General features: G+C 42.2%; 1 protein-coding gene across 1 annotated transcript in view; it reads right to left on the reverse strand.

Annotated features, from left to right (window-relative positions):
- Positions 1 to 369: 369 nt before the first annotated feature.
- The window catches only part of LOC126470840 (heat shock 70 kDa protein 14-like), a 213,947-nt gene continuing 188,064 nt past the window's right edge, over positions 370 to 26,252 (reverse strand). The window contains exons 8-10 of the mRNA XM_050098855.1: positions 8,909 to 9,094; positions 871 to 929; positions 370 to 608 (exon numbers count right to left, since the gene is read on the reverse strand). Of these exons, the coding sequence (XP_049954812.1) occupies positions 8,930 to 9,094 (165 nt within the window). The 3' untranslated portion in view covers positions 370 to 608; positions 871 to 929; positions 8,909 to 8,929. The remainder of the gene's footprint in view (positions 609 to 870; positions 930 to 8,908; positions 9,095 to 26,252) is intronic.

Raw genomic sequence — 26,252 nt, forward strand, 5'->3', positions numbered from 1 at the left:
CAGGAGCATTGACTGTCTGCCTGTTCCTCTTCTGTAATGATTTCACTATGCAGTGGCCTCTCGGTTAGTGATTGCATGCAGTTCTAGGTTGCGGTCAATCTGTAAGACATCAAAACTAGATCGAGCTAGAGACTGCCCATCTAAATTTTTAAAATATTGTAAACATAGGTGAAAATATGCCTCGTCACTAGTTTTTAGTCAAAATATGCAGTAACCAGTGAGGAGGAGCCAAATATGCCAATGCATAAGCAACATCCAAATGCATATAAACCAGTCTCTAATTACTACCGTTAACAGTAAGGAGAGAAAGGGGAGAGGATGGCTGAATGCTCAATAAGTATATGAAAACATTTTATTTTAATATCACAGGCAATATCAATATATAATTTTTCAAATTTAAAAAACATATTTGTGAACACATTCTGCTTATTTACAGATTTATGTCAACACATCTTACCAAACATTTTGTTAAATTTTGTTTTCCTAAATTATGGTTTTTAACCAGTTTCTTTGAGAATTATTGTCTATCTGATGCCGGAGGACCTCGTCGAAAGGAAGATTTCTTCTGTGTTGCAGTATCAGTTATGCTTGCATGCAAACTTCCAATACTAAAAGGGAGAAAAGTGAATGAATATCAAAGGCAACAGAGTAGCAAAGCAAAGTTGCAACACATACCATAAAATTAAATTTTTAAACTTTGAACACCAGCAAATAATAAAAATTTAAAAAAAATAAATAAAAAAGAAAAAAATGCAGGTCAGTCAACTGGTCAAATATGTGGTAGGCATACATTTTTTTGCTGACTATTCATACATTAAAATAACAACAACCACCTCCCTCTTCACAATCAAAAATATGAAATTTACATACCTGTTTACATTTATTTCAGCAGTTAAACTGCTGGAAGCGGACACATCATCAAGCGTCAGCTGAAACAATTTATTGCATTTACTGTATAGGACATTTAAAGCTACTGCTTGCTTCATTAAAAACATTCTTCGACTTCAACATAATGTTTAAACAAATTGCAAAAATAACAATATATACACAAACTGAACTGAGTGATGCTGATAACTGATATAATTATTGCAAGAACACACACACACACACACACACACACACACACACACACACACACACACACACACACAGTGTCGGACCACTGCAGGATATGCAGGAAAAGTGTCAATAAGGTTCTGGAAGGTGCCAACAGGGATGTGGAGCCATGCCAGCTCCAGTGCTGTGGCCAGCTAGGCTAGGTTTCACAGTCGAGGATCCATGGCACAAACAGTCTGATCGAGGTTGTCCCAGAGATTCTTGATCGGGTTTAAATTTGGGGAGTTTGGTAGCCAGGAGAGCACAGTCAACTCATCCTGGCCCTCTTCGAACTACACATGTGTAAAGTAAGCTTTGCGACATGCTCCTTGTCCTGCTGGTACATGTGAACGTGCCTAGGAAAAACAAATTGCAAGTAAGGGCGAACATGGTCCCCAAGAATAGATGCATACTTTCATTGCTGCACTCTCTCTTCCACAATGGTAAGATCATCAAGGGAATGCCATGAAAACATTCCCCAGACCATAATGTTCCCTCCTCCCACGGACAACAGAATAAGGAGGTAAACCATTCTGGCTCCTGGTGAGCAAGAAGTTCTTTGACGCCTCTGTACGCCTTGATGTCGCTTTGAGAACTGTTGTGGCTGTGCGTGTAAAGAAAATAACTTGTTTTGTGTCAATCGTGAGCAAGGGTCACTGAAATTGGGCTGTGGCACAATGCATTAATATTGCTCAAAAGATAACAAACATTATTTATCACGCATTTCCCAAAGATGAGCAACAGTTCGACACAAACATGCAGCCAAAGTGAATGTGGTAACTGTACATGCACATTCAATTCATTTTTGGCCTGAAGATTATGAATGAGATTCAAGAAACAAACTTCTAGGTTTACTTTCCAGAAGGAAGCTACTACCCAAAGCAATCCCCAGCATAAACTGACATGGAGAATAAACTGCACAAAGCCAGGATGTAAGCCAAGAGGTAAGAAGCAAGAGCATAAATAACACTCCAATTAATTATAGCTAAAAAATTATCTTAAAATAAATTTTTAAACATAAAAAAGTGACCTAATGATAACACACCACATTACTGAAGCACAGTTAAATCTAAGAGGACGTGCAAAGCAGAATGAATTCGTTATTGGTGTCTTTGATTTCTCGAGCTCTAAGAGTTCCAAAAGATGAATGTTCACCTCTGCAACGGGGGATGTGGAATGAATGTCACAATTCAGGAGAATACTCTAAAGAGACTCCTAGACATTTGTTCCCGAGTGCAAGGTGGTGATAGAGACAGTTTGTTGCCTTTCGAAAAAGGTTTCATTACGTCAATAAGATCTCTCTTTGGACTTTTTGGAAGTCTAAAAAGTATGAAAGTCAGCTACATATTAACTTCCAGACTAAATGAAGATTGCTTGGAAAAATTTTCTCCTAGGGTATGAGGATTAGAAATATTTTGTATTTGAAGAGAGAAATGAAGTGTGTCTCCTTAAATTTCCAGGTAATGCAAGTGATACTTCCTTCTCTGGAAACACACCAATTACTGAAGAATTAAATGCAGAGTCTTTTTCAGTGTAATGTCGACCCAGATTCTGTATCCCTAAGTTTTATTACAAATTAACTCCGTATAAATGTTGTCGAGGGATCACCAACGCGAGAAATCCCAGAAGCTGTGAACGTCTAAGAAAATTTATTAACATGCTAGCTGAGTACTTGGAATTGCCATGGTACGTATTTACTCCAATCTTTTATTAGTCCACCTCCTTCCCCCTGTCTCTGTCTAACCACCTCCTCCCATTCCTCTTTCTGTCCATATCCTCCTTCCCCCCCCCCCCCCCCCCCCCCCCACCTCCCTGTCAATATGCTGCTTCCTCCTCCGTCCATCTGCTCATTCCCTCTCCTCCTCCACCTCTCTCTGTTCATCTCATTTCATCCTTTTTCCTTTCTCTGTCCATTTCCTCCTCCCCCTCCATCTATCAGTCTCCTCCTCCCCCCCCCCCCCTCTCTATGTTCATCTCCTGCCATTTCCTTACTGTGTCAATCTCCTCCTCTGCCCTCTCTGTCCCCTAGCTCTGTACGTCTCCTCCTATCTGTGCCTCTCTCCTCCTCCCCCCTCAGTATCTGCCCTCCTCCTCCTTTCTCTCTCCACATTATCACAGTCATCCAAACAAGAGACTGGCAGTTCTTACCCCATCAGTATTTCTTTCCAAATTGTAACCAGTGTGTGTACCAAATCAGAAATTTTTCCAGGGGTTTACGATGAGTTGTTTACAGACGGCTTTGCTCGTATATCTACATGTCAAATTTATTTCACACATATTTAACATATTTCATGCATATTTGTACATATATTTCGGCTATATGTCTAGCGAATTTCAACCTGCAGTTTAATTTTCAGGCATCTTAATGTTTATATCGTATCTCCTGAACTACATGCTGTATTATGATATAATTTTGCAGGTACATAAAGTGGCATATGTGATACAGTCTGCAAAATGTGTTGTGAATAGAGTTAGTAGTAATGAAATAATAAATTAAAATATCATGCATGGTGTGGCCGTTTCTCAAGCATCTCTGTGTTTGTAATGTCATATCTCCTGTACTGTATGTCATGTAATGATACAGTCTTTTAGGTACATTCAGTGGCACATGCGATTACTGTTTCGAAATGTGTTGCAAATTGAGTTAGCAGCAAAGAAGTAATAAATTTAACCATCATGCTTGATGCAGTAGTTTTTCACGCATTCACTGTTTATGACCTCATACCTCCTGAACTAAATGTCGTACAATGTTATAAGGATCTCTTATGTCCATGATTTTGGTGTTCATGTTTAATTACAAAATAGATTACATGTATGTATGTATGGTCCCAAACTGGTGGTTCGAGAGGTTTGCAAGAAATAAGCTCTTGTTTAATAGAGCACCTGACTCTCCATGGCAGTAATGCAGTAATGGCAAACATATTTTCACATACTCTGGCTCATGCAGCAATCAAAACTGCAACACAAATGTTTTTCTCCGTCTTATAAAATACCTGCAAAATACGAGAGGTAACACAAACTATTGTCTTAAAAGTTCCTTCCGCCAGGACACAGTTACCTTCCAAATGATACAGATTTTTCTTTTATTAAAAAGAGACTAAAAACTAGTCATCACATCTTTTGTCTAAGAGATCAGTATGACGATGTTCTTAGCTGCAAGGAAAGAAACACTGATTACCTAACAGAAATGAACCACGAAAACTTCCATTCAACAGCAAACTTAGAAAAATGTATCACCCATAGGAAAAGAAATGTTGAAGGTGAAACAATTAACTAGCTGACAATGAGATGGATCAATACTGAGAAGGTTGAACCATTTGCTATCCAATATAAAACTACTTTCTCACCAGAAATGCCATTTGGAAAAATTAATATCCCCACAAAAATGGAAACTGACCTTTAGAAAGTCTAGCTGATGTTCCACATGGTCTTCTTTATAGTACATGAAGACTGATCTCCATGGTGTGCGGGAGGGGGGGGGGGGGGGGGGAGACCGCATTTTCTACTTGTACATTAAGTACTATTTAATTACTTACATTAATACTTGTGATTTTTTCATGTAAAATGGTCCTGCTTGTGTTTATTTGTTTCATAAAATTGCCTGTATTAAAACCACTCACAATATTTTGTCAACACCTTTCAGTCGGCAATGTGACTCACTCCATACAAAGCAGTTTTTCTTATGGGAGAGACAGCCATTGAATTTTTTTATATATTTATAAAGTGCTGAAAACGTAACCTTAACATCAGTTTATTCTAAATATGCTGAAAAATTTTAGAGCTTTTTTTAAAATAACTCAATAACTAATTGTTTGTACTGAACATTTTCATTTGATGGAGTCAGTCAGCTTGGCTTCTGAATGCCCCATACATGCATACATATATACGCACACCCACTTTTATAATTTGTATGGATGAGGTAAAACTGTGTGGTTGTGCAGCAATTCTGGATGTTCTTCCAGATGCAGTGAAATACATTGCAAGTTATACTGCATTTAAGTACCAAAACAATGATAAATTGTTAGGTATTCCAGTAGCAGAAAGTGAATTAGAAGAGTCTATTGCAGACTGGATATCAATTACATCTCACGATGATCATTACTCTCCAATACGAGCATGGAAAAACAACATGTTGCAGTTTGAAGGAGAATTTGTTGATTTTAATGGAAACGGAGTGCGCAAACAAAAAAATGTTGTAAAGTCTCTGTGCTCTATTTTGAAACAGTTTCCACACAGTTATTGCTCTTTATGTATGAACAAGAACATTCATTTAAGGATTAGGTCTCTGAATCAATAAGCAAAATTGGAAACTATAAAGAGATATGCACAAGGAGGAAGCTGCTATGGATTTCACCTTCATCTGATAAACGGCAACAGAAATGTGGAACAGTCTACACTACCATCTGTTTCTACACCAAACGAGTGAGTTATGTTTCATCTTAATTATCATTTCCTAATGTGTAATACATCTGTCATGCCACTTTATTTAATTTGTTCAACTATGTATTGAAGCAAATTGAAAGTAAAATGAATGAATAACACCCCAAAGCAAGTGTGGTGCAGTACATCTACTGAATAATCAGACTGCTGTGCTATGCTATGCTGTGCTGCCTCAACGTGATGTCAGCGGGCTCCAGCCAATAGATCGCATTTAAGCTGGAATGTCCCACACCCCCATTCCCACCTCCAGCCTGATAAACCTTGCTTTCAGATGTTTCATGCCATACACACCAACGGTCACCTGACCAATTAATCTGGAAAGGCCATTTATCGTCACTCAGTGAATGTCCAATTGTGGTATTGGCATGCAAATTCCAGCCTTCACCACTAAGCTGACGGTGCCAGAATTGCTGTAGCAGCGGCTTAAGACTATGTCATACTCACAGGATGCAGGCATTCAAATTTTCTCTTAGCTTCAGTGTAGGTCAGTCTGTCCAGCGTCTTGTACTCCACGATTTTCCTTTCTTTCTGGAGACTCTGCAGTCAGGCGAGCAAGGCGAATGGTGCTCTCCACAGCTGACACAGATGGGAGGCAGGGCACATGGAGTATTGGAAAGTGATGGGCGTCCACAATTTCGGCATGTGACACTAGAAGTACAGCGGGAAAACATATGGCCGAACTTCCAGCCCAGGGGAGGGATATAGGGCTTTACATCACACCGGTAGACCATCACCTTGACCTTCTCGGGCAATGTATCACCCTCAAAGGCCAAGATGAAGGCACCGGTGGCAACCTGATTATCCTTCAGACTCCGGTCGACACGCCACACGAAATGTACACCTCACTACTCTAAATTGGTGCGCAGCTCATCATCGGACTGCAAAAGAAGGTCTCTGTGAAATATGATACACTGGACCATGTAAGTGATGGTTACAGAAATATCCCCCAGCTTGTCACAAGCAAGTAACTCCCGTGACTGGGCAGAAGATGCTGTTTTGATCAAGACTGACCCAGATCTCATTTTGGACAAGCCCTCCACCTTCCCAAACTTGTCCTCTAAATGCTCAACAAAAAACTGAGGCTTCATCGTCATGAAAGATTCCCCATCAGCTCTTGAACATCTAAGGTACTGGGGCGAATAAGATCCGCTGCCATCCTTAGCATGACGTTCTTCCCATGGTGTGGCCAGGGAGGGGAATAATTTGGGGTCATACGTCTGTGCGTTGAATTGAGCTCATGATCGCTTAGAGACTGCTGGTGTTTCACCACCAGTAAGAGATGATGGACTACGCTTCATCATGTGCCATCCGCCCTGACGCCACCCACTCTGACCAGGGGCGCTTCCCACAGGCGCAACCCAGCCGTAGCAAAGGCCACCTGGCAGGATGGCCATTGCCGGGAGTCCCGATACCTCAGAGGATGGGCATCTACCCCTTGGCATAAATAGGGAGATAATGGTGCAGGCATCAGCAGAGCGATCCCTGTGTGGTCGGGGGGCTACAACCAACAGGGTATGTGGCAGCCCCACCACAATGGACTGGCTACCGAGCTGGATATCAGGTGCAAAGAAGTCCATGGTCATCGTCGACGTAGAAATTGACACTGCGTAGTGCATGGTCGAAAATGAACCCAGGAAGGTGTGCTCGCCCAAGAGATGGAGAATGGGCAGGACTGCAATGCAGCAACAAGAAAGTAGGCTAAAGATCTCAATGCACGATGGACACGATCCACCTTATAAGGCACCTTTCCCCAATTGGCTCGCTCTTCGGGAAAATCCGAAGAATGGAGATCAAACCCTACAGAGGACTATCACATAAAGGCCGAAATGTGTGAAACTCCTTTCAGTCACTTCGTACGACAGGCAGGAATACCTCGGGCCTATTCTAAACCCCGGACCCACAGAGGGATTTCACAACCTTTAACTGAGGAGGAAGCACCTACTGAATTATCGGCTCAAAAACTTGAGAAGCCCTCCCATGCTCAATATTTATTTTGCAATAATACTGACCCCTCTATGAGCAGTATTGACAGTCTGTACAATATATTGAAGGAGACTAGAGAGCTTTAAACAATTCTGACACACATTCACTATATGACAATGTATATTGTACCATGTAAGGGCAGTGATGTGCAATAAACAGCAGTTCCTACTGAGATCAAGAGAAATTCAATTCACACTGAATGAATTTCTGCAGAGAAATGAAAAAATTAGATGACAAAAGATCAGGGCGTGTGCTGGAGTATGTATATTAAAGCATCATGCAGTACTTTGTAAACAGGCACAAACTTCATTTCTCAGATGCCATATACCTCATTGTCCAAAATGGCAGAGGGAACTGAAGCCCATGTGTCATGATAGTCAGCAGAAAAGTTTATTTTACTTATAGCAGTTTTCAGAATTGGCAAATAGGATCAGGGCAGCTGTCCTGTCAGCATACATGTTTTTCTTCCTTGCACTCCACAGACATCAGATCACATAAGCTTTCAATTAGTAATCAGTAAATAATTGTTTTATTTTTATTTATTTATTTATTTATTTATTTATTTTTTTTTTGCAACAGTTGTTACAGTAGAGGACACACAGAAAACACAGCATGTGTACACAATAATTTACAATTTCCTTGTATAATTTTTAATTAGTTTTTGTTGTTTATGAAGCTACGACACAGTGAATGAGCCAGTGGCCCATTGAAACATGTACTGGAAGATTTTCAGGCTAATTTCATCTATTCTACATAATTTCTGCTTGTGTTTTGCAAGGCAAGCAACAATACATATGAGTTCCACATTTTTGCGCACCAACATGTTCACTACAAAGGCATGAATATTGCGCAATTGTATTGTGCAGTCCTTGGCCTTGCACTTTCCTGCAATATATTGGCACAATATTACTGCGCATACATATTAAGTGTGTGAGGGCCCCGTCACAAAAGGTGTTCAATAATGTTGAAATATGGTGCCTGTTGAACTTAGCAGAGTAACAAATTATTCACATATTGATTAAACCATTCTTTAAGAATGCCACTCTTTGAATTGGGACACAATCATCTTGGAATCAAGTGTCCTCCTCATAGAACTAAGGTAGTTGAAATTCATAGGTGATCTCTGCTAGTACCCACAGTTTCATATTTTAAAACAGAGGGTTTTTTCATTACTTCGACTATGATTTGTGTGTGTGACTGGAGGGGGGGGGGGGGAGGGGGGGTGAGGGGGGGGGGGGGGGGGGAGGGGTTCGGCACTGCCAATAGGTGCACTAAGGAATATTCTCATGCAAGTTATCACTTTTATAAATTAAAATTAAATTGTCTGCTAAATTTTTACAAAAAAATCTACTAAAATTATTAGACGGAATGTGTAGAAACTTTTACTTACATTTCCCAAAACTACAGCTCCCTATTCTTTGTCTGTATCCTCATCATCATCATCATCATCATCATCATCAGCTTCAAGAACCTGAACTACTATACTCTCTCCTGAGAGTGCCAATGGAAGTCTCTTTGTGACTTGGACCGGAACAGGTGTCTGTGCTGGTGTAACCAACACTTTATCTTCGTTTGCCTGAAATGCACAGACCACATGAAACTGCCAAATGACATATTAAAGTATTCAACATTTTTAATATTTATTTCAGTAAAGAAATAAGAACCACAGCAAAGTGAATTAGTAGATAAAAATGAAACACACAAAAGAAGTTAGGAAGAAAACTGACAGAAAAATATGACAAAAGTTTTAAAAAATTTCTTGTTGGTTTTATATAGTTTTATGTTATCTCACATGAAAGTGGATGAAGGTTATGTCACAATGAATTGAACTTGAAAATATCAATACAAGAAATGTGGTGCATTCAAGGTATTCTCACACTTTTTGTTCAATTGATTTAAATATTATTATTTTGGTCTACTTAAAAATCAGTTATTAATTAGGATTCTCTCTCTCTATTACTTTTTGAAGCATTTTCTGCAAAATTGTCTGTTCTTGTAATAGGGCACTTAACTGTTACTCCAACAACCAATAGAAGATCTCACAGCATCCTTATCACATTATACCTAATCATTCCAATTGTTTTGATTACAATCATGCTGTCTCTCCAACACAGCCACTATCACTAAATCTATTAAGCACAAATGTATTAACAAAAGGCATCATACACCTCTCTGTCATATACACGAGAAGAAATTGGGACATCATCATTTTTATCCATTATTCCTTGGTCATAAACCTATATAACTGCTCATAGTTTAGAAATTTTATAGATTAATACCTGATGTTTGTACTACTGCACACTGTTCTTTATCTCAGAAAAAAAAAAAAAACCTGATAAGACATCAGCCCTAGGTGACCACACAATGCCAACCCTTCACTGTTTCACCTACTGCCTAAAGCATCATTGAATGAAAATACTGGAAGAATATGCAAACTCAGTCATTAGTGTCAGCATTAAAAACAGGAACCAACAATTTTCCTGCAAGATGACCGGCAGCTGTTTCCAGAAAAACCAGTTTTTCTGTCAATGATACCCAGTCATAGAACATTAAAAAATACATCCACAACTTTCCCCTGTCTGCATGGATGCTGCATTTCATTTTAAACAATGCTATGGTGCCAACTGTACATCTCATAAGCAAGTAAATGTACTGTGATAACAGAATGCGACTCCTACCTCATTAAATATAAGACAGCATACCATCACCATTAGTTTGGAATTGTAGTGGATCACTGCTGCTGTCTGTGAGAAATATTGTCATATCGAAACAAAAACACGACACTTAGAACTCAAAGCATATTTATTATCGACACCAAAATACCCAGACCAGAACTGACCTCCTGCATAGAGACTACAGCTATTTATACAGACATTCAATACTCCAGATTATTAAAACATTACAAACATAAGATATTTCTAGAACCTCCCAGAAATGATAAACACTGAATAACAAATAACTGGTGGTCGGATCTGAACTCGTGACCAACAGCACACACACTGACGATGCTAACCACTACACTACACCACTACACTTCACGTGCCACAGCTCGCTTCATCATTAGTTCTCGCTGGAGCAGACTACAGCACCCTAGATCTAGATCTCGTCAACGGTCCTCCGTATGGCAGTGCTGGTGGATTCTCACGTTGTGGTCATGTCATTATATCCTCTTCACTAGTACGAGCATCGAAAGTAGCCCCTCCCTTCAAAGCTCCAGGATCCTCGAGTCAGTCTTCAGTTTTCTCGAACCTCCCACCGTCAGTGTGTGTCTCTGGAGTGTACCAGGGCTTCACACAGAGGACTCCTGCTTTCGTCTTCGTGACAAAGGGTTACAGTCCTCAATGTCGTACGTTATTATGCGACACACGATTAAGGATTCGACGAGACCCAAACTAGGACTACAGTAACATTTTCAATAGTCTCACTATCCGCACAGGTATAAAACTCCGTACCGACTCCCCTCGGCTGTACTTCACCGGTCGGTGCTCGGCGTTAAGAGTGCATTCGGTATTTAATCTGGGCATACAGGGTTCATATTCGAGCCAGCTGCTTTGCTCCTTCGGTCTTTGTAATGCGTTTCATTTAGTCATCCCGAGTATCGTCCAGCCGAAACAGGAATAGGGTATCCACAGTCATTTTGGCCTCGCAACCACAGAACAGAAAGAAAAGTGAGAAGCTTTCAGTTTCTCGCTTCGCTCAGTCGTGTGCGAATGTCACTACAGGCAGTACCGATCCCACTCTCTCTGTTCCGTGTTGACGTACATCAAGACCGTACCTGCCAACCTGTTACTAAAGTGTACTGCGAGGCCATTCGCATGTGGAAGGCGTGCAGTATTTTCCCGGTCAGCCTCGATTTTCTAATGTTCTGTCAGCACGTCCGTAACTGAGAAATACTTTGCTCCGTCGAAGATGTCCAGGGTGTCATCGACACACAGCAACGGACAGACATCTTCCTTTGTGATATTGTTCAGTACCTGAGATCTGACACAGAAATGACATGTGCCATCTTTGCTCTTCACAAGGACCGTCGGAGAAGACCATCAAAGAGGATGAGGACACACTAAACATTCAATGATGTTACCTCGCAGCATCATCTCCACTTCCTCCGGGATCATCCGTCATTCTACCAGAGAAACTTTATACGAGTGCTGGCCAATCGGTGAATTATCCTTAGTGTCGATATGGTGTTTTACCGTAGGCTGCTTCTCTGGCTGCTCTTCACTCGGGATTTGAAAGCGTCCGAAAACTGATGCAGAAGGACCACAACTGACACTGTCCCTCGATGACGTCAGGTCCTATCGGCAGTTTGATACTAGCTTCCTTCCCTGTGTCGTCTGTAGTGGTAGTAGAGCACATTTCTTCACCGGTGTCACTAAGCTGACCCTCCTGGACTGGTTCGGCTATCTCTGAGCACGTACCTTTAGGGACGAGTTGTGGCTGCTCGTGACACTCCTCGCCCATCTAGAATGCTTATTGTCACTACCGGTTTGTAGATTTCTTTCGGGAGATGTCTCGACGTCGAGGAAGGTGTAACGATGACTTCGGTGGCGAACAAATGCCCGGAAGCAATCTTTGTTATCTGTGGTTGTTGAAATAGCTTTATCAGTCTGGAGCTCTGATCTTCCACACTGTGATGCCTGCAGCAAGTTTCCCCTGAAAATAATATCGTGACTTTGTTCTGTTTAAATGACAAATTTTAAAGGCTGTGTTCTGTTATCGATAGTTATTCCTGCAATACGTGTTCCTGTCAGCTACACATATTTCCTTTTTGTGACTTCCAGACAATTATTTTCATATCACAGAATGCAGTATTCTTTAGCTAGCAATAAGCATTTGACATAACAGAAAAAGACGCCCCAGAGTTCACTAGCACCTGACACAGTCGGCCGTGAATGATGTCAGTGAGTTTTCCTGACATCTCGATACCTGTTGTCCGCAGACGATTTTCATCTGTGGCAGCCTTTCGGTGGTTAGCCGAGTGGCCGGTACCTCCGTACAGTGACAGGAAATGCCTATGGCGTGTTGGGGAGTGACCCATTGTGGATACAGTAATTAGCTTCGGTCCACAGATCGACTGTAATCGTTTGCAGTTGACTGGTACGAATAGCACTGTTGTGATTGCTGATGTCTTGTGGCATAATAGTCATCTAATAGTCTTCTTCCGCTGCAGTAGCGTACAAAGTATCCACGCCACCAACAGTGAAAACAAACTGTTTTTTGTCCTCCACCCTCAAATGTCTGTTCTTCTGCAGGGCATTTTACATGGTGGATTAGTTGGTTGTACCTGTGTTAGTTGGATGCTGGGTTATCATCTGACAACAGCAACATAAGTCCAAGTCCATTTTTCATGGCACATCCCACAGGTGGTGGAGATTAGTGTCAAAGAACAATACACTTCTCCTTCAACATTTTCTATTACCTCCTGATGTATGGGGTCTACATTACTGGTCACCAATTCTTGAGTGTACTTGGTCTGACAGTTCTGGCTGCCACAAAATGCTGTCTCTCTTCTCTTACAATCTGGTATATGAGAGTAGTGAGATCATGGTGGTCTTCTTTAACTTCCACAGGGACTTCTTTCAGGAATCAACCCTCTTCCTTTCTATTGCTTTTCCTTGATGTGCTTGTACCACTTGATGAATTCTTCTGTTGTTGTAACATTCTGTTGATTGTCACTAAAAGTTTCTTTCAGTTCAACCTGAAATTCATCCCTGATATTGAGCTCATCTTCTTTGCTTTATTTATTTATTTATTTATAATGTATTTTAGATTTACTGCATAGGACCATATTAAGTAGCGAATCTCCATGGTCATGGAATGAAGTCAGTATATGAAATTGACTTCAGAAAAGTAATAACACAAAAAATAAAATACACACAAATCCCATGCAGATGACAAGCTGCGAGTATATACTAGCATAATCAACAATATAATACAGAATTAACTTAATTGTTTTCCAGGAACTCCCTGAAAAATTGAAAAGAGTGAGCCATGAGGAAAGTCTTCAGTTTAGACTTGAAAGTGCAAAGATTACTGCTACGATTTTTTAATTCTTGTGGCAGCTTACTGAAAATGAATGCAGCAGAATACTGCATGCCTTTCTGTACAAGAGTCAAGGCGCAATACAAATGCGGATTCGATTTCTGCCTACTAGTTGCTAATTCTCGGAATACGCTCATATTGTTAACAACAAACAACACTAAAGAAAATATACACCCATTAAAAAAAGTTAAGCACGTAATTGATTCTTGCATCTCAAAATAAGATAGATATCTTATACTGTATTTTTTGATGTCACGGAGTATTATGCAAATGAAAGCTATACATTCTCTTGGAACCAATTATGAAATGAAAAAGGAACATTTGGGAAAAAAAGTTGCAACGACCTCCAACATCAAAAAACATTAAATGATTTGTATAGCACACTGTTCAGTAATGCATAGGTCCTCAACGAACCCTCAGGCACTCTTGAATGGGACAGGGCGCGCTCAGTACCAAATCATTGCAGGGCTCTTGGGACGTTCGTTCCACTCCTCAATGGCAGCATTCCTGAGAGCTTCAGTCATTAATGGAGGATACTGACGACTAGAAATCGCTCTTTTGAGCACGCTCCATGTATGCTCTATGCAGTTATATCAGGGGAGCATGCTAACCAATCCATTCCTCAGATCTCACATCCTGTCAGATACCAACACACACTGTGAAGTCTCTGCAAAACAACTGACTATGGGTTGTAGACTGTTGTTTTCATACACTGCAGTAGTCATGTTGCCTTCAATTGGAATGAGTGGTGTGCGGTGGCCCTACACGATACCTGGCCATAATAAAATTGAGCCACCGGATTGTTGGTGACATTCCACAGTCATTTAGAGATGTCTATATTCCCCTTTTCGCCTCCATATGCGAATAGAGTTGTTGTCAGGATGCAAGCCTATTTGCAATTCACCTGTTAACAGCATTTTGGTCCATTGGAGTCGTGTCCAAGGTTCACGTGCTCTAGCCCCTCTTACGCAAGCACCCCTGTGATGTGGACGGAGTGCTAGAGTCTTGAGAGGTCTTCAGCTGTACGAACCCCTATCATAAAGTCTGTTGTGCACAGATTGGGTCCTTGCGGTAACCCCCGTGGCTTCTTGAAGCTCATGGCACAGAGTAGTCACTCTCCTTATAGGGTGTCTCTGTGCAGATATCATTACATACCGGTCCTGAGCTGCTGTAGTTTTGCGTGGACGGTCTTCGCGATGTCGATCCACTATTGAATCAATTTCCTGGAACTTTTCCACAGTCTGGAGACAACACTTTGATTAACATGAACAATATTCACAATGTCAACTTGTCTTGTGTTTAATCCCATCTATGTGACAATTTTGATACAGTCTGCCATGCAGAGCCTGTGCTGAGGCATTCTGCTGCATTAAGAGGCACACGGACAACTGTGCATTCAGAGCTCTGGTGTACTGTATTTGTTTACAAGCCGTGATTGCACTGCCCCTGATGAGGCAAAGTGGCAACGACAAATGAGTTCACATGATGTACACAACCACTTTCATACATACACATAAAAGGAACGCCCATGAGGGAAAGTGGCAACGACAAATGAGTTCACAACATTTACACAACCACCTTCCTACATAAACACAAAAGTAATGCTCATAGTGATTATTGGTAGGTAATTTGCAAATATGCTTAACTTTTTATGATGAGTGTATATATTGAGATGCCAATGTCAAAGTTTCAAGGCTCCTGAACAGGGTCGACAAGAGATTCTCAAACTTACACAACATATTGATTGAACTCTCTTTTCTAAGCCAAAAATACTCTACAATACAATGTCATAGGTCACAAGTGAATGGAAATAAGCAATGTAGACTAATTTTCATGTTGGGCTATCACTTACTTCAGATACTGTTCTAATGGAGAAAATAGCAGCATTAAAAGTAAATACATAAAACTGCAACCAGTCACTTTTTTGAAATATTTATTTATTCATTCCATGAACTGGTTTCCAAAACTTCTGAGGCTCATCTTCAGATGGTTTTCCAGAAGTCACGTAACTATTTCAAGCATAATGCTGGGCGCTAGTTTGCAACAGTATGGGCAGCTTTTGTTGTTAGTATCTATTTGACTGCTTCCATTGTGATGGCCAGTTCATCCCACATCACTCAGTTTTACACAATATTGCGCATATACACTGTGATAATGAAACCTTGCCAGCATCTAGCATGTGCATACATATTGTGGGAAAGTGAGTGTTGTGGTACCAACTGGTCATCACAATGGAAGCAAACAGATGGATACTAACAACAAAAGCGGCCCATACTGTTGCAAACCAGCACCCAGCATTATGCTTGAAATAGCTATGGAACTCCTGAAAACCATCTGAAGATGAGCCTGAAAAGGCTTGAAAACTCGTGCATGGAATGAATAAATAACTATTGCAAAACAGTGATTGGTTCCAGTTCTGTGTGTTTACATTGAATAGACAGTCACATGTTCTAAAACATCTTTAATGGTTGAACTTAATCAGTAGTAGCATTCAATTTTTGAACAAAATCCTACCCACGGGCTTTCCATGACAACTTACCATCTATCTGAATACCTACAGATTCAAATTGTCCAGACTCACTAATCATATGCCCATTTTATGTAATCAAAATGTCAGTTTTTGTTGAATTGTGTGTGGTGAGTCTGATGCGGACATATAAGTACCAATTTGTTGGCAAGGTATTAGTGTGGCATTCGTGTCTTTCTGACATTCGTGCAGTAAATGCAGAAAGGTAAACTATGGCGACATTATTACCCAATGCGTCCAAACAGGATCAACGTGGTGGTGTTCCTTTTCTTAGCAGCGGAAAAACACATACCAGTAAACACATACCGGTAGACATCACATCGGAGAATGAAGAATATTTATGAAGCAGCATGTCCGTCAAAAACCACTGTTGTCTAATGGTGTGTGACAAAGGGTGCTGTTACTTCATGGTAACGCATGTCCCAATATTGCACATGGGTCATTCCCCATCAAATCATCCAGAAATTTTAGGAAATGACACCCATTGTCAAGCAAATCCTTGAAATTTTGGGTAGCAGAAGTTTACCTAGATATATTCACATTTTCAAAATGTAAATGTTGTAGGTAAATTACTTTTTCACTTATCACAAAAAGAAGTTGTATAGATTCAGGAATTCAGGCTTTCATAAACGAGCTCCTTTATAATTTAAAAATGCAATAGTTTGTACAGTTTTTGCAGTGGAAACTTGGTATTTTGTTTTAGTTAAGCCTTTAACTGCTCTGGACGTGTTTATGCGCACCACCAGACCTCCTACCTGGTACTCTGAACATGTCTACGCGTAGACACGTTCACAGTACCAGATAGAAGGACTGGTGGCGCGTGTAAACACGTTCAGAGCACACACGGACAGGTACAAAGGCACACGCATTAACATGTCCAGAGCAGTTAAAGGGTTAAGGAGGAATGTTTATATTTTTATAGTCATGTTTCCTGTAGTACATATCCATCATCTACATCCCAGAAAAAATTGTAAATAATTTCTTTTAAACAAAATCCATGCATGGACATTATAGTTTTTTTTAAGGTATTGCCTCCTCACAGATACTTTTGAAAAATTTACAAACACCATGAACACACTACATATTCCATTATGTCATGCAAAACGAATCGGTTTGTAGAAATAATGCGAAGTGTAAAAAACAACATTACTGTAAAAGAAATACTTAAGTTGCTAATTGATGACTACCATGTCACCACTAAATTGCTGGAGTTGGCTACACTGGATTTCCCTGGGAACAAATCATATCTGAGAACACCGTTTTACTGCCACTATATGTATTGCATCATCCAGTTCCATTGATTTTGGGTCACGTGTCCACTGAGCATGCAGTTCTGAGCTCTTGTACCGAGCTGTACACAGAGACAATTATTGGTTAAAAATTCGATTGTTGCAGTTTTTAACTATTCATTACAAAACAAAAGTAAGTCCCCTAATGTTACAATAATAATGTGAAATACTTTTGTAATGAAACAATGGGATAGAATGATTTTTCATTAATTAATTACTTTTTAGGTTACACCAATCATCTTTTGAATTATTTACGACAAATATTGGTATTATGACTGAAGCATTATGGAAAGTACAAGTAGGCAGTCTTTTTCTTGGACAGTATCTGCAAGATATATGTGATAATGCCCTGACTTGTGTGAATGAACTGACTAGTGAAGAATAAGAGCTTTTATTATGGCAAAGCAATGGTCATTCATACTGTGATTTAAGTGTTTCGTGTGTGTGTGTGTGTGTGTGTGTGTGTGTGTGTGTGTGTTTTAAACACAAAGACAAGTACCTGCACAGATTCTCTCTACATAAGAAAATTTGCTGTATTCTCTCTATTTAAAAAAAAACTATGCTGAAAGCAAAGTATGATTCTCAAAATTTGCTTCTCTTCGACCAAAACAATGTATGCTTGCAGGATCATCAGGAACACATACCGTATGTGTGTGCATTTACCACCAAAATGTTAAATTGCTTCTAAATTCCATTTCTATTAGGAAACATACCAAGATCTAATTAAAATAATAACATGTGATATAAATAACAGAGTCTTTATGCTTCATCTGTGTGAAAAATGCCCCGCCAGTTCATTGCGGGTATCAACTCGTAGAATGACTAACTGTTCACATCACTTCTCTATCAGAATCCTGCGACAAACTAAGAAAACTGAAAAATTACTCCACACTCTTATTTCTCAATCACAGTCTGATTATATGAAAATGAAGAAGGATCAGTGTTAACTTTCATGGATTTCAGTGAAACTCTCAATTTTGTTGTTAAAGATGAAGTACAGGGGTACCATTGGATCAATGGCAGCTGCACTCTTCACACTGTCCACGTATATTACAAAAAGGACAAACAGTTGCATGCAAAAAGTATTTGTATTGTTTCTGATGACCTAGAACATGATGTTGCCTTGGTTTACCAGCCCCAGAAACTGTATTGAATTTTTTTAAGTGTGAATTTCCTGAAATTCATCTTGTGTATGTTGAATATTTCACTGATGGTTGTACTACACAATACAAAAATTGTAAGGATTTCAGAAATATCTGCTACCACGAACACAACTTCAACGTTAAGTGCAGCGGGTCATTTTTTGCTACCCGCCATGGCAAATCTCCCTGTGATTGTACTGGTGGCAGTGTTGAAAGACTTGTCACAAAAACAAGTTTGCAAAGAGTTTGTAACGATCAAATACTTACAGCTTCACAGGTATTTGAATTCTGTCACGAGAACCTGCAAGGCATTTCAATTCTCTTTGTTTCAAAAAATGAAATGGTACAAGCAAGACATTACCTTTCTCAGCACTTCCCAAGTGCAAAAACAATTGCTGGAACACGATCTATGCATCACATTGTACCTATATCACCAACCAAGATTGGAGCAAAAAGGCTGAGCTGTGATACAGATTTTAGTATTGTGGATGATTTCTCAGATGCACTTCTGCCACTAAGGCCAGAATGCACTGTGCAGCCCAACTGCTATACTGCATGTGCATGAGACTCTTCTTGGTATTTGGGAATTGTTTAGAAGGTTATTTGTGAAGGATATGTTACAGTAAGGTTCATGCATCACCGTCCTCCTATTGGCCTGATAATGATATTTGTGATGTTTCTTTCTCTCATATTCTGTGTGAAGTTGATATCCCCACAGCAACATGCCGTACTTATTCTCTGAGCAAAGAGTCCTCAAAGTTGGTGGAAGAAAAGGGGTTCAAATACAAAAAAATATTATCTAAGCATTGAAAGGTCTCATCACGTGTAGTTCTGAATCAACTTGAATGCAGATTGCAGCACCAGCATTTTGTGCAGTATTGACAATATTGGTTTTTGACAAAATGTTTAAATATTATAAACAAAATGCTATGTCTTTCTACACTGAGTTAATTTGGTTGTGACAGAGGTAAGAAAGTGTTCATATGTCATGTACTGTACAAGTTGCCCCATATTTTATAAAGTGTAATTTTCTTTCATATATTGCAATTTTCCTCCAATTTGGATATTGTTATGTGTACTTATGTGTGTACGTAGTGTCTCCCCCCCCCCACGGCCACCCAGCCAAATGATAAGCAAGCTTATTACTCGGGATAACTATGTTGCCAGGAACCCAACGAAAATCAACCAAATTAGTAGCATCACCATGATCACGAGAAGATTGGGGATGGCAGAGACCAAGAGGTGGCAGGAAAAACACCGACCAATAGCCTGAAGGCCACTCTTTCAGTCCTTACATAACAAAACTCGGCTGAGGGACGACCATTTAATAAAGCAGAGGACCTAATAGGTGGCCATCAATTCCGCAGTAAACATTCCATACTTGGCAGTCAAGAGATGGTATTCAGTGTCAAAAAAGATGTGAAGGCATATCCAATATGATCAGTGGATTTAGAGCCATCTGTGTAAAAAACCATGGCATCCTGAAACACCCATAAGAGCCTTCAGAACAAACAGTCAGACACCACTGGAATGATGGAGGCTTTCAGTCCCTGGAAGAGATTCATCTGAATCCATGACAGAGGAACTAACCAAGGGGGTGTGGTCACGAGGAAACATGGGGAAGAAGACAAGGAGGGGAGATGGAAGTTACAGTGGAGCGAAGCGAGATGGAGCCCATCCTGCAAACCCACCCGAGGGCGGGCGACTGCCTGATTCAGTGAAACGAACAGAATAAGAAGGATGAGCAGGGTAAGAGCAGATAGTGACGGCATAGGAAACCAGGGGCTGGGACTGCCAAATCGAAAGGGGAGGGATCCCAGCATCAACCAGAAAACTATCGACAGAGCTAATGCGAAAGACACCAGTGGCTAAATGGATACCACGGCAGTGAACCGGGTCCAAGTGGAGCACCATGGAAGGGGCAGTTGATCCGTAAGCTTGACAACCATAGTCCTGACAAGACAGAACTAATGCCTAGTAAAGGCGGACAAGGATAAAACAATCAATGCCACAAAAGGCATGGGCAAGTAAGCGAAGAACACTGAGTTTACGAAAAGAGCCAACCTTCAGATGATGACTATGGGGCAACCAAGTAAGCTCGTTATCGTAAAGAAGACTCGAGAAATGGAACTGGGGGACCATGGTCAGGTGTTGTACATCGATGTAGAGTTCTGGATCACGACGGACCATAGTAGGATGACAGGAATGCACCACCCTTGACTTAAGGAGAGATAATTGAAAACCATGTAGGTGTGTCCATATGAAAGCACACTGGATGGCCCACAGCAACTGTCATTCTGCAGAGGCCACTGAGGGGGAGTTAGCCCAAATACAGAAAACGTCCACATGAAGGACAGGGGTGAGCAATGGTCTGGCAGAAGCCACAAGTCCATTAATAGCAATTACAAGAAAGACACCTTATATTGAGACCAGTGGAACGCCATTCTCCTGAGTCCGCAGAGAGCTGAGAACAGTGTCCACACGGACTCTGAATGACCAGTGGGACAGGAACTAACGAATAAAAATCAGGAGGGAGGCCCAAAGATCCCACTCATGGAGAGTAAGGATGATGTGATGGCACCAACCTGTGTCAGAGGCCTTATGAAGATTGAAGAAAACTGCAACAAGATGAAGGCACTCAGAAAAGGCCTCCAGAACTGTGGCTTCCAATCGAAGCAGATGAGACCATCTCTCCCAAAACTAGCACTGGTGGGGAGATAAAATGTTCCAAGATTCAAGGACCCAATTGAGCTGACGAGCCACCATCCATTCTAGTAACTTGCAGGGGACACTGGTCAGACTGCTGGGCCGGTAACTATCAAGGGATTATATATCCTTGCTAGGCTTAAGGGCAGAAACCTCAATAGTCTCTCCACTGAGAGGAGAAAATGCCTCAGAGCTAAATATGATGGATCTGTAGAAAGGCCAACTTTAAGGGCAAGGACGGAATGGAAGGCTGCCACTGATAACCTTGAAGGGTGCGGTGTGTAGCCCACACCCAAGATGAAGAGCCAGAAGAACACAGAGGGTACAGAGAGCATTCCCAAAACACCCATTTGCTCAGGTTGTGTAAGTAACGGGCTTTGGCGCAAAGGTAATACGGAGGACAGGTGCCGCTTCAGATGTTGCAAGGTGCTACAACAATTGCAAACAGTGGTGGCAATAGCCATGCTCTGCCATGGAACTGGCCAATGGTGACTGGTGCCCATCAAGTGGGAACAGCAATGCCCGCAGCACAGACTCTCTCATCTGACACATCACGGACGACAACCTGACAAAGAAGGTGGAAACACGACACGGGAGGTATACAGAGGACAATGACAGAAATCTCAGCAGGGAAACCTGGTCATCAGGAGGTGGGGAGGGAATGAGAGAACCAACGGGAAATGGTCACTACACAGAGGTCATCATGTGGCGACCAGGAACGAAGGAGGAGAGGGGAAGAGAGGAAATCAGTGGCAGAGGTGCCACATGCAGCACTAAAAGAGTAGGGGAACCATCATGAAGATGACACAGGTCATGGTCTGCAAGAAACTGGTCGAGGAGGAACCCCTGACTAGATGAAGAAGCACTGCCCCACAAAGGGTGATAGGCACTAAAATCCCAAGGAGGAGGAGGAAGGGAGGGGTGAGTTGCCGGAGAGCATTTAGGGCAGCAGATATAGGTGGCCTGGCAGGGAGCGAGATAGAGATTGCAAACTGTGATGGCAGAGTCCAAGTGGACCCAAACAGCAACCGCTTCCAATGTGGTATGAATGAGACCCATGTACTAACAATATCCATACAGACCAACATGCAGACACCCTCAGAAGCCCTCAATGGGCCAACCTGGTTCTGACAGAAAGCACAGAACTCAGTAAGGGACAGTGAGTGAGCATTAGTAAAATGAGATTCCTCAAGAACAACACAAGCTGACGAGTGAAAGGCAATACGGGATTGCAACTCTGGGAGGTGAAGGTAGTATTCGTTACAGTTCCTCACTGAGCAGGTATCGAAATGGGAGTTAAATGGGCTGGAGCCAGTCACGTCACATAAATTAAATGTCAGACTCAGGTTGTGAGCGGGGGAGATGACACCTACAGGAGACATTGTAGGAGGGGGCCTTGTCCTGGTATTTGTGTTTTCTCTTCTTCTCTTTCATAGGTTGAGGAGGGCAGAGCACAGAGGGAGAGCACAATTTGAAAGATCCAGAACTGAGAAAGAGGAGGCAACCTTGGGGCACACAGACTGTATGCCCTGTAGCCGAGTTGTGGTAGCTGATGCTGATAGGAGGGGTCACGGGAGGGACACCCGTCGCTCTTGGCTGCTGAAGAAGGGAGGCACTTCTATGACCGAGGAGGTGGAGTGGCACCCAGAAGGCAGAGCGTGAGAACCACAGGGGAGGGGCTAAGCAGAGGGGCAGGACTCTGATAAGAGAGACATAAGAGGGCGAAAGGATATAACAGAGGCAAAAGTTGAAGACAACAACACATCGTCGATCCAGGAACTTATAGTCTTGTATCTTCCTTTCTTTCTTGTAAGCTGGGCAATCTAGTGAGCACGAAGTGTGATGGTCATGACAATTTACGGACACGGGTAGCAGAACACAGGGGCTCCCCCCATGAAGTGGGTGGCCACAGCCACCACATAGAGGGTCTGTTGTACATTGGGAAGGCATGTGCCTGAAACCCAAGAACCAAAAGCAACTCGTGGGTGGCAGGCCATTCAGGTTCACGTCACACCAATCTCACATAACCTTGACCTCTTGAGAGGGTATCTCCCCAAAAAGTCAGAATAAAGGCGGCGATATTGGTGTGGGCATTTTTACGAGCTTTCTGCACATATTAAACAAAATGAACACACCATTGTTCCAGATTAGCCTGCAGTTCCTCATCAGTTTGAAGGATGAGGCCCCCATGGAAAATGACTCCTTGGACCATATTCAGAGACTGGTGATGTGTAACAGACAGCGGGACATTGCCAAGATGATCACAAGCAAGAATAGCTGCAGATTGGGTGGAAGAAGAACCTTTGATCGACAGGGAACCCAACTGCATGTTCCACAAAAAATAGCAGATTTGTGGGGGTGAATGTGTCCCTGTCCATCCTAGTACAGACCCAGTAGCAGGGAAGGTGTTTCAGTCCAAGCCGGCGAGCCTGGACCTCCTCCCAGGGTGTGGCCAGGGAAGGGAAGGTGGCAGAATCATAAGAAGCAGCATTCAATGATACATTACCACTTTAAGAGACGGCCATAGGAGAACGGCCAGGTTTTTGGAGCTCGATATGCCTCTTGTGCAAAGTATTCACCTCGATACCACTCACTTCGATTAGGGGCTCGCCCCATGGACGCCACCCAGCCATAACAAGAAGCATCTGGTATGGTGGCCATAGCAGTGAGTTCTGATTCTCCAGAATAACAAGCAACCACTCCTAGGCACATATGAGGAGGCAACAGCTCAGGCATCAGAAGTGTGTCCTGTGTTGTCAAGGGGGTCAGTCAGATGGGTACATAACAGTCCCACCACACGCGCTGGCTAGACGTGCTGGTGATCGAAGTGGAGGGGGGCTACGGCAGGGAGGGAAGAGAGGAGGGAAGTGGGCAGAGGAATCCATGCCATAGACACTAAGGAGGGAGTTCTTTCCCAAATGGCTCACACTACAAACAGAAAATTTAGATGTAAATGGAAGGAGGATAACTGCAGTCAGTTGCAGTGGGATATTAAGTGGGATATTAAGTGGAATCATCTTAATGTCCCTGTGTAGCTGACAGCAGTGACCGCTCTTCCATTTACAAATAGTGTTCACAGTTGCAGTAGCTACGTGGTGTGTGTTCTTTTGAAGGAACAAACACTACGCATTCACGTAAGTCTGGATGGGCAATGGATCCACTTTCTTCAGTGTGAATGCACGAAATACATCTGACCTGTGGGAAACTGAGTAGCGACAGGAGTATAGTTGACAGGGACTGCTGATAGGTACCACTTGGCGGGAGTGTGGATTGGACGTGAGACGTACCAAAGTAGTTCACGCAGTTGCGATAATGCTGTGTCCCGGATGTCGCAATGGTTATCGCACCTCCCTAGTAAGCAGGAGATCCCGGGCTCAAATACCGATCCAGTACACATTTTCCCTCGATGCCGCCGATTCCACTTAATGTCCCCTTCCATTTACGTATAGTGTTCACAGCTGTGGGATCTGTGTGGTGTCTGTTGCTTCAAAAGAACAGACACTACACATTCATATAAGAAAATTTAGAAGTGGGGTCAAACCACAAAGAGGGACCAATAACGCCAAAAACGATGAAAGAGAAAAAGCGAGGGAAACAAAACTGCAAGGAATACAGGAAACCAGATGGATAGCCAGGTCGACGTAAATAAGATAATCGAGGAAGGGGGAGGAGGTGATAGCGGGGAAGGAGAGAAGGCAGTGAAAGGACACGGGGGAGGAAATGCAGCCCAGGAAGGAAGAATGGTCTGCAATAACTTGGGGCCCTGTGAGCACCATGCACGAACTCATGGAAGAATTCTGAGCCCCCTGGGGCATGTTAGTTGAAGTGTGCAGGGGCAGTGGGTTACCAAATAATGAAGCCAGGATGATTATGGGACTGGATGATGTGTTTTCAAGATGACTCATCTGCAACTATTGCTTGGTAGCCATACTGACATAAAGGATTGTCCTGCGTTTGGAGCAGAGTAATGGCTGCTTTCACAGGTTGCCTGGCTTCTGATGGGGTAGGAAATGCCTGTGACAGGACTGGAGGAGGTGGTGCAGGGTGGATGGATTGGGCAGGTTTTGCAGCTTTGTCTGCTACACGGATGTAATCCCTGTGTCAAGTGGTTGGGAGTGGCATAGGGATGGACTAGCATGTTGTGTAGGGTGGATAGGTGACAGAACACTACTTTAGGAGGGGTAGGAAAGATCTTGGATAGAATGTCCCTCATTTCAGCGTAGGATGAGAGATAATCAAAGCACCGGGGAAAGGTATATTTCAGTTGTTCCAGTCCAAGGTGATACTGGGTGACAAAGGGGGCGGTTCTTTGTAACTGATTTTTGGGGTGGTGGAAGGATTGAGGGTGTGTGAGGATATGGCACTGGAAATCTGTTCATTGACTAGGTTCAGTGGGGTGGCGGTGGGGTTGAAACTTATCTACATTCCTTCACAACCTTAACGCCTTTTCCTCCCCTACGTTTCACCTGGTCCTTCTCTACCAAACGTGTACCCTTCCTGCATGCTGACATCCACCTCTCTGATGGCTCCATCCACACTTCTGTCCACATTAAACTCACTAACCACCAACGATACTTGTATTTCAACAGCTGCTATCCCTTCCACAAGAAAAAATCCCTCGCATGCTGCGTAGCCACCCAAGGATGACATATCTGCAGTGGTGAGAACCCCCTTGCTCAACATGCTGAAGCCTTCACAAAGGTTTTCACAGACACATGATACAACCCCCATCCCCAAACCTAGTCCACAAACATATTTACTGTGCCATTGCCTCACACAACCCCAATCCTACCACAATCCCTACAAGTCAGTTACAAAGCAGCACTTTCCTTGTGAACCTGCATCACCCTGGCTGGAACAATGGAACCATATCCATCGCCAGGGCTATGATTATATCTCATCCTGCTCTGAAATGAGGGACATCCTACCAGAGATCCTTCCCATCCCTCCTAAAGTGGTGTTCTGTCGCTCACCCAAACTACAGAACAGCCCAGCCCATCCCTATGCCAACCCTAACTCCCAACCCCA

The sequence above is a fragment of the Schistocerca serialis genome, chromosome 3, assembly GCF_023864345.2.
Source record: "Schistocerca serialis cubense isolate TAMUIC-IGC-003099 chromosome 3, iqSchSeri2.2, whole genome shotgun sequence".
Classification (NCBI taxonomy): Eukaryota; Metazoa; Arthropoda; class Insecta; order Orthoptera; family Acrididae; genus Schistocerca; species Schistocerca serialis.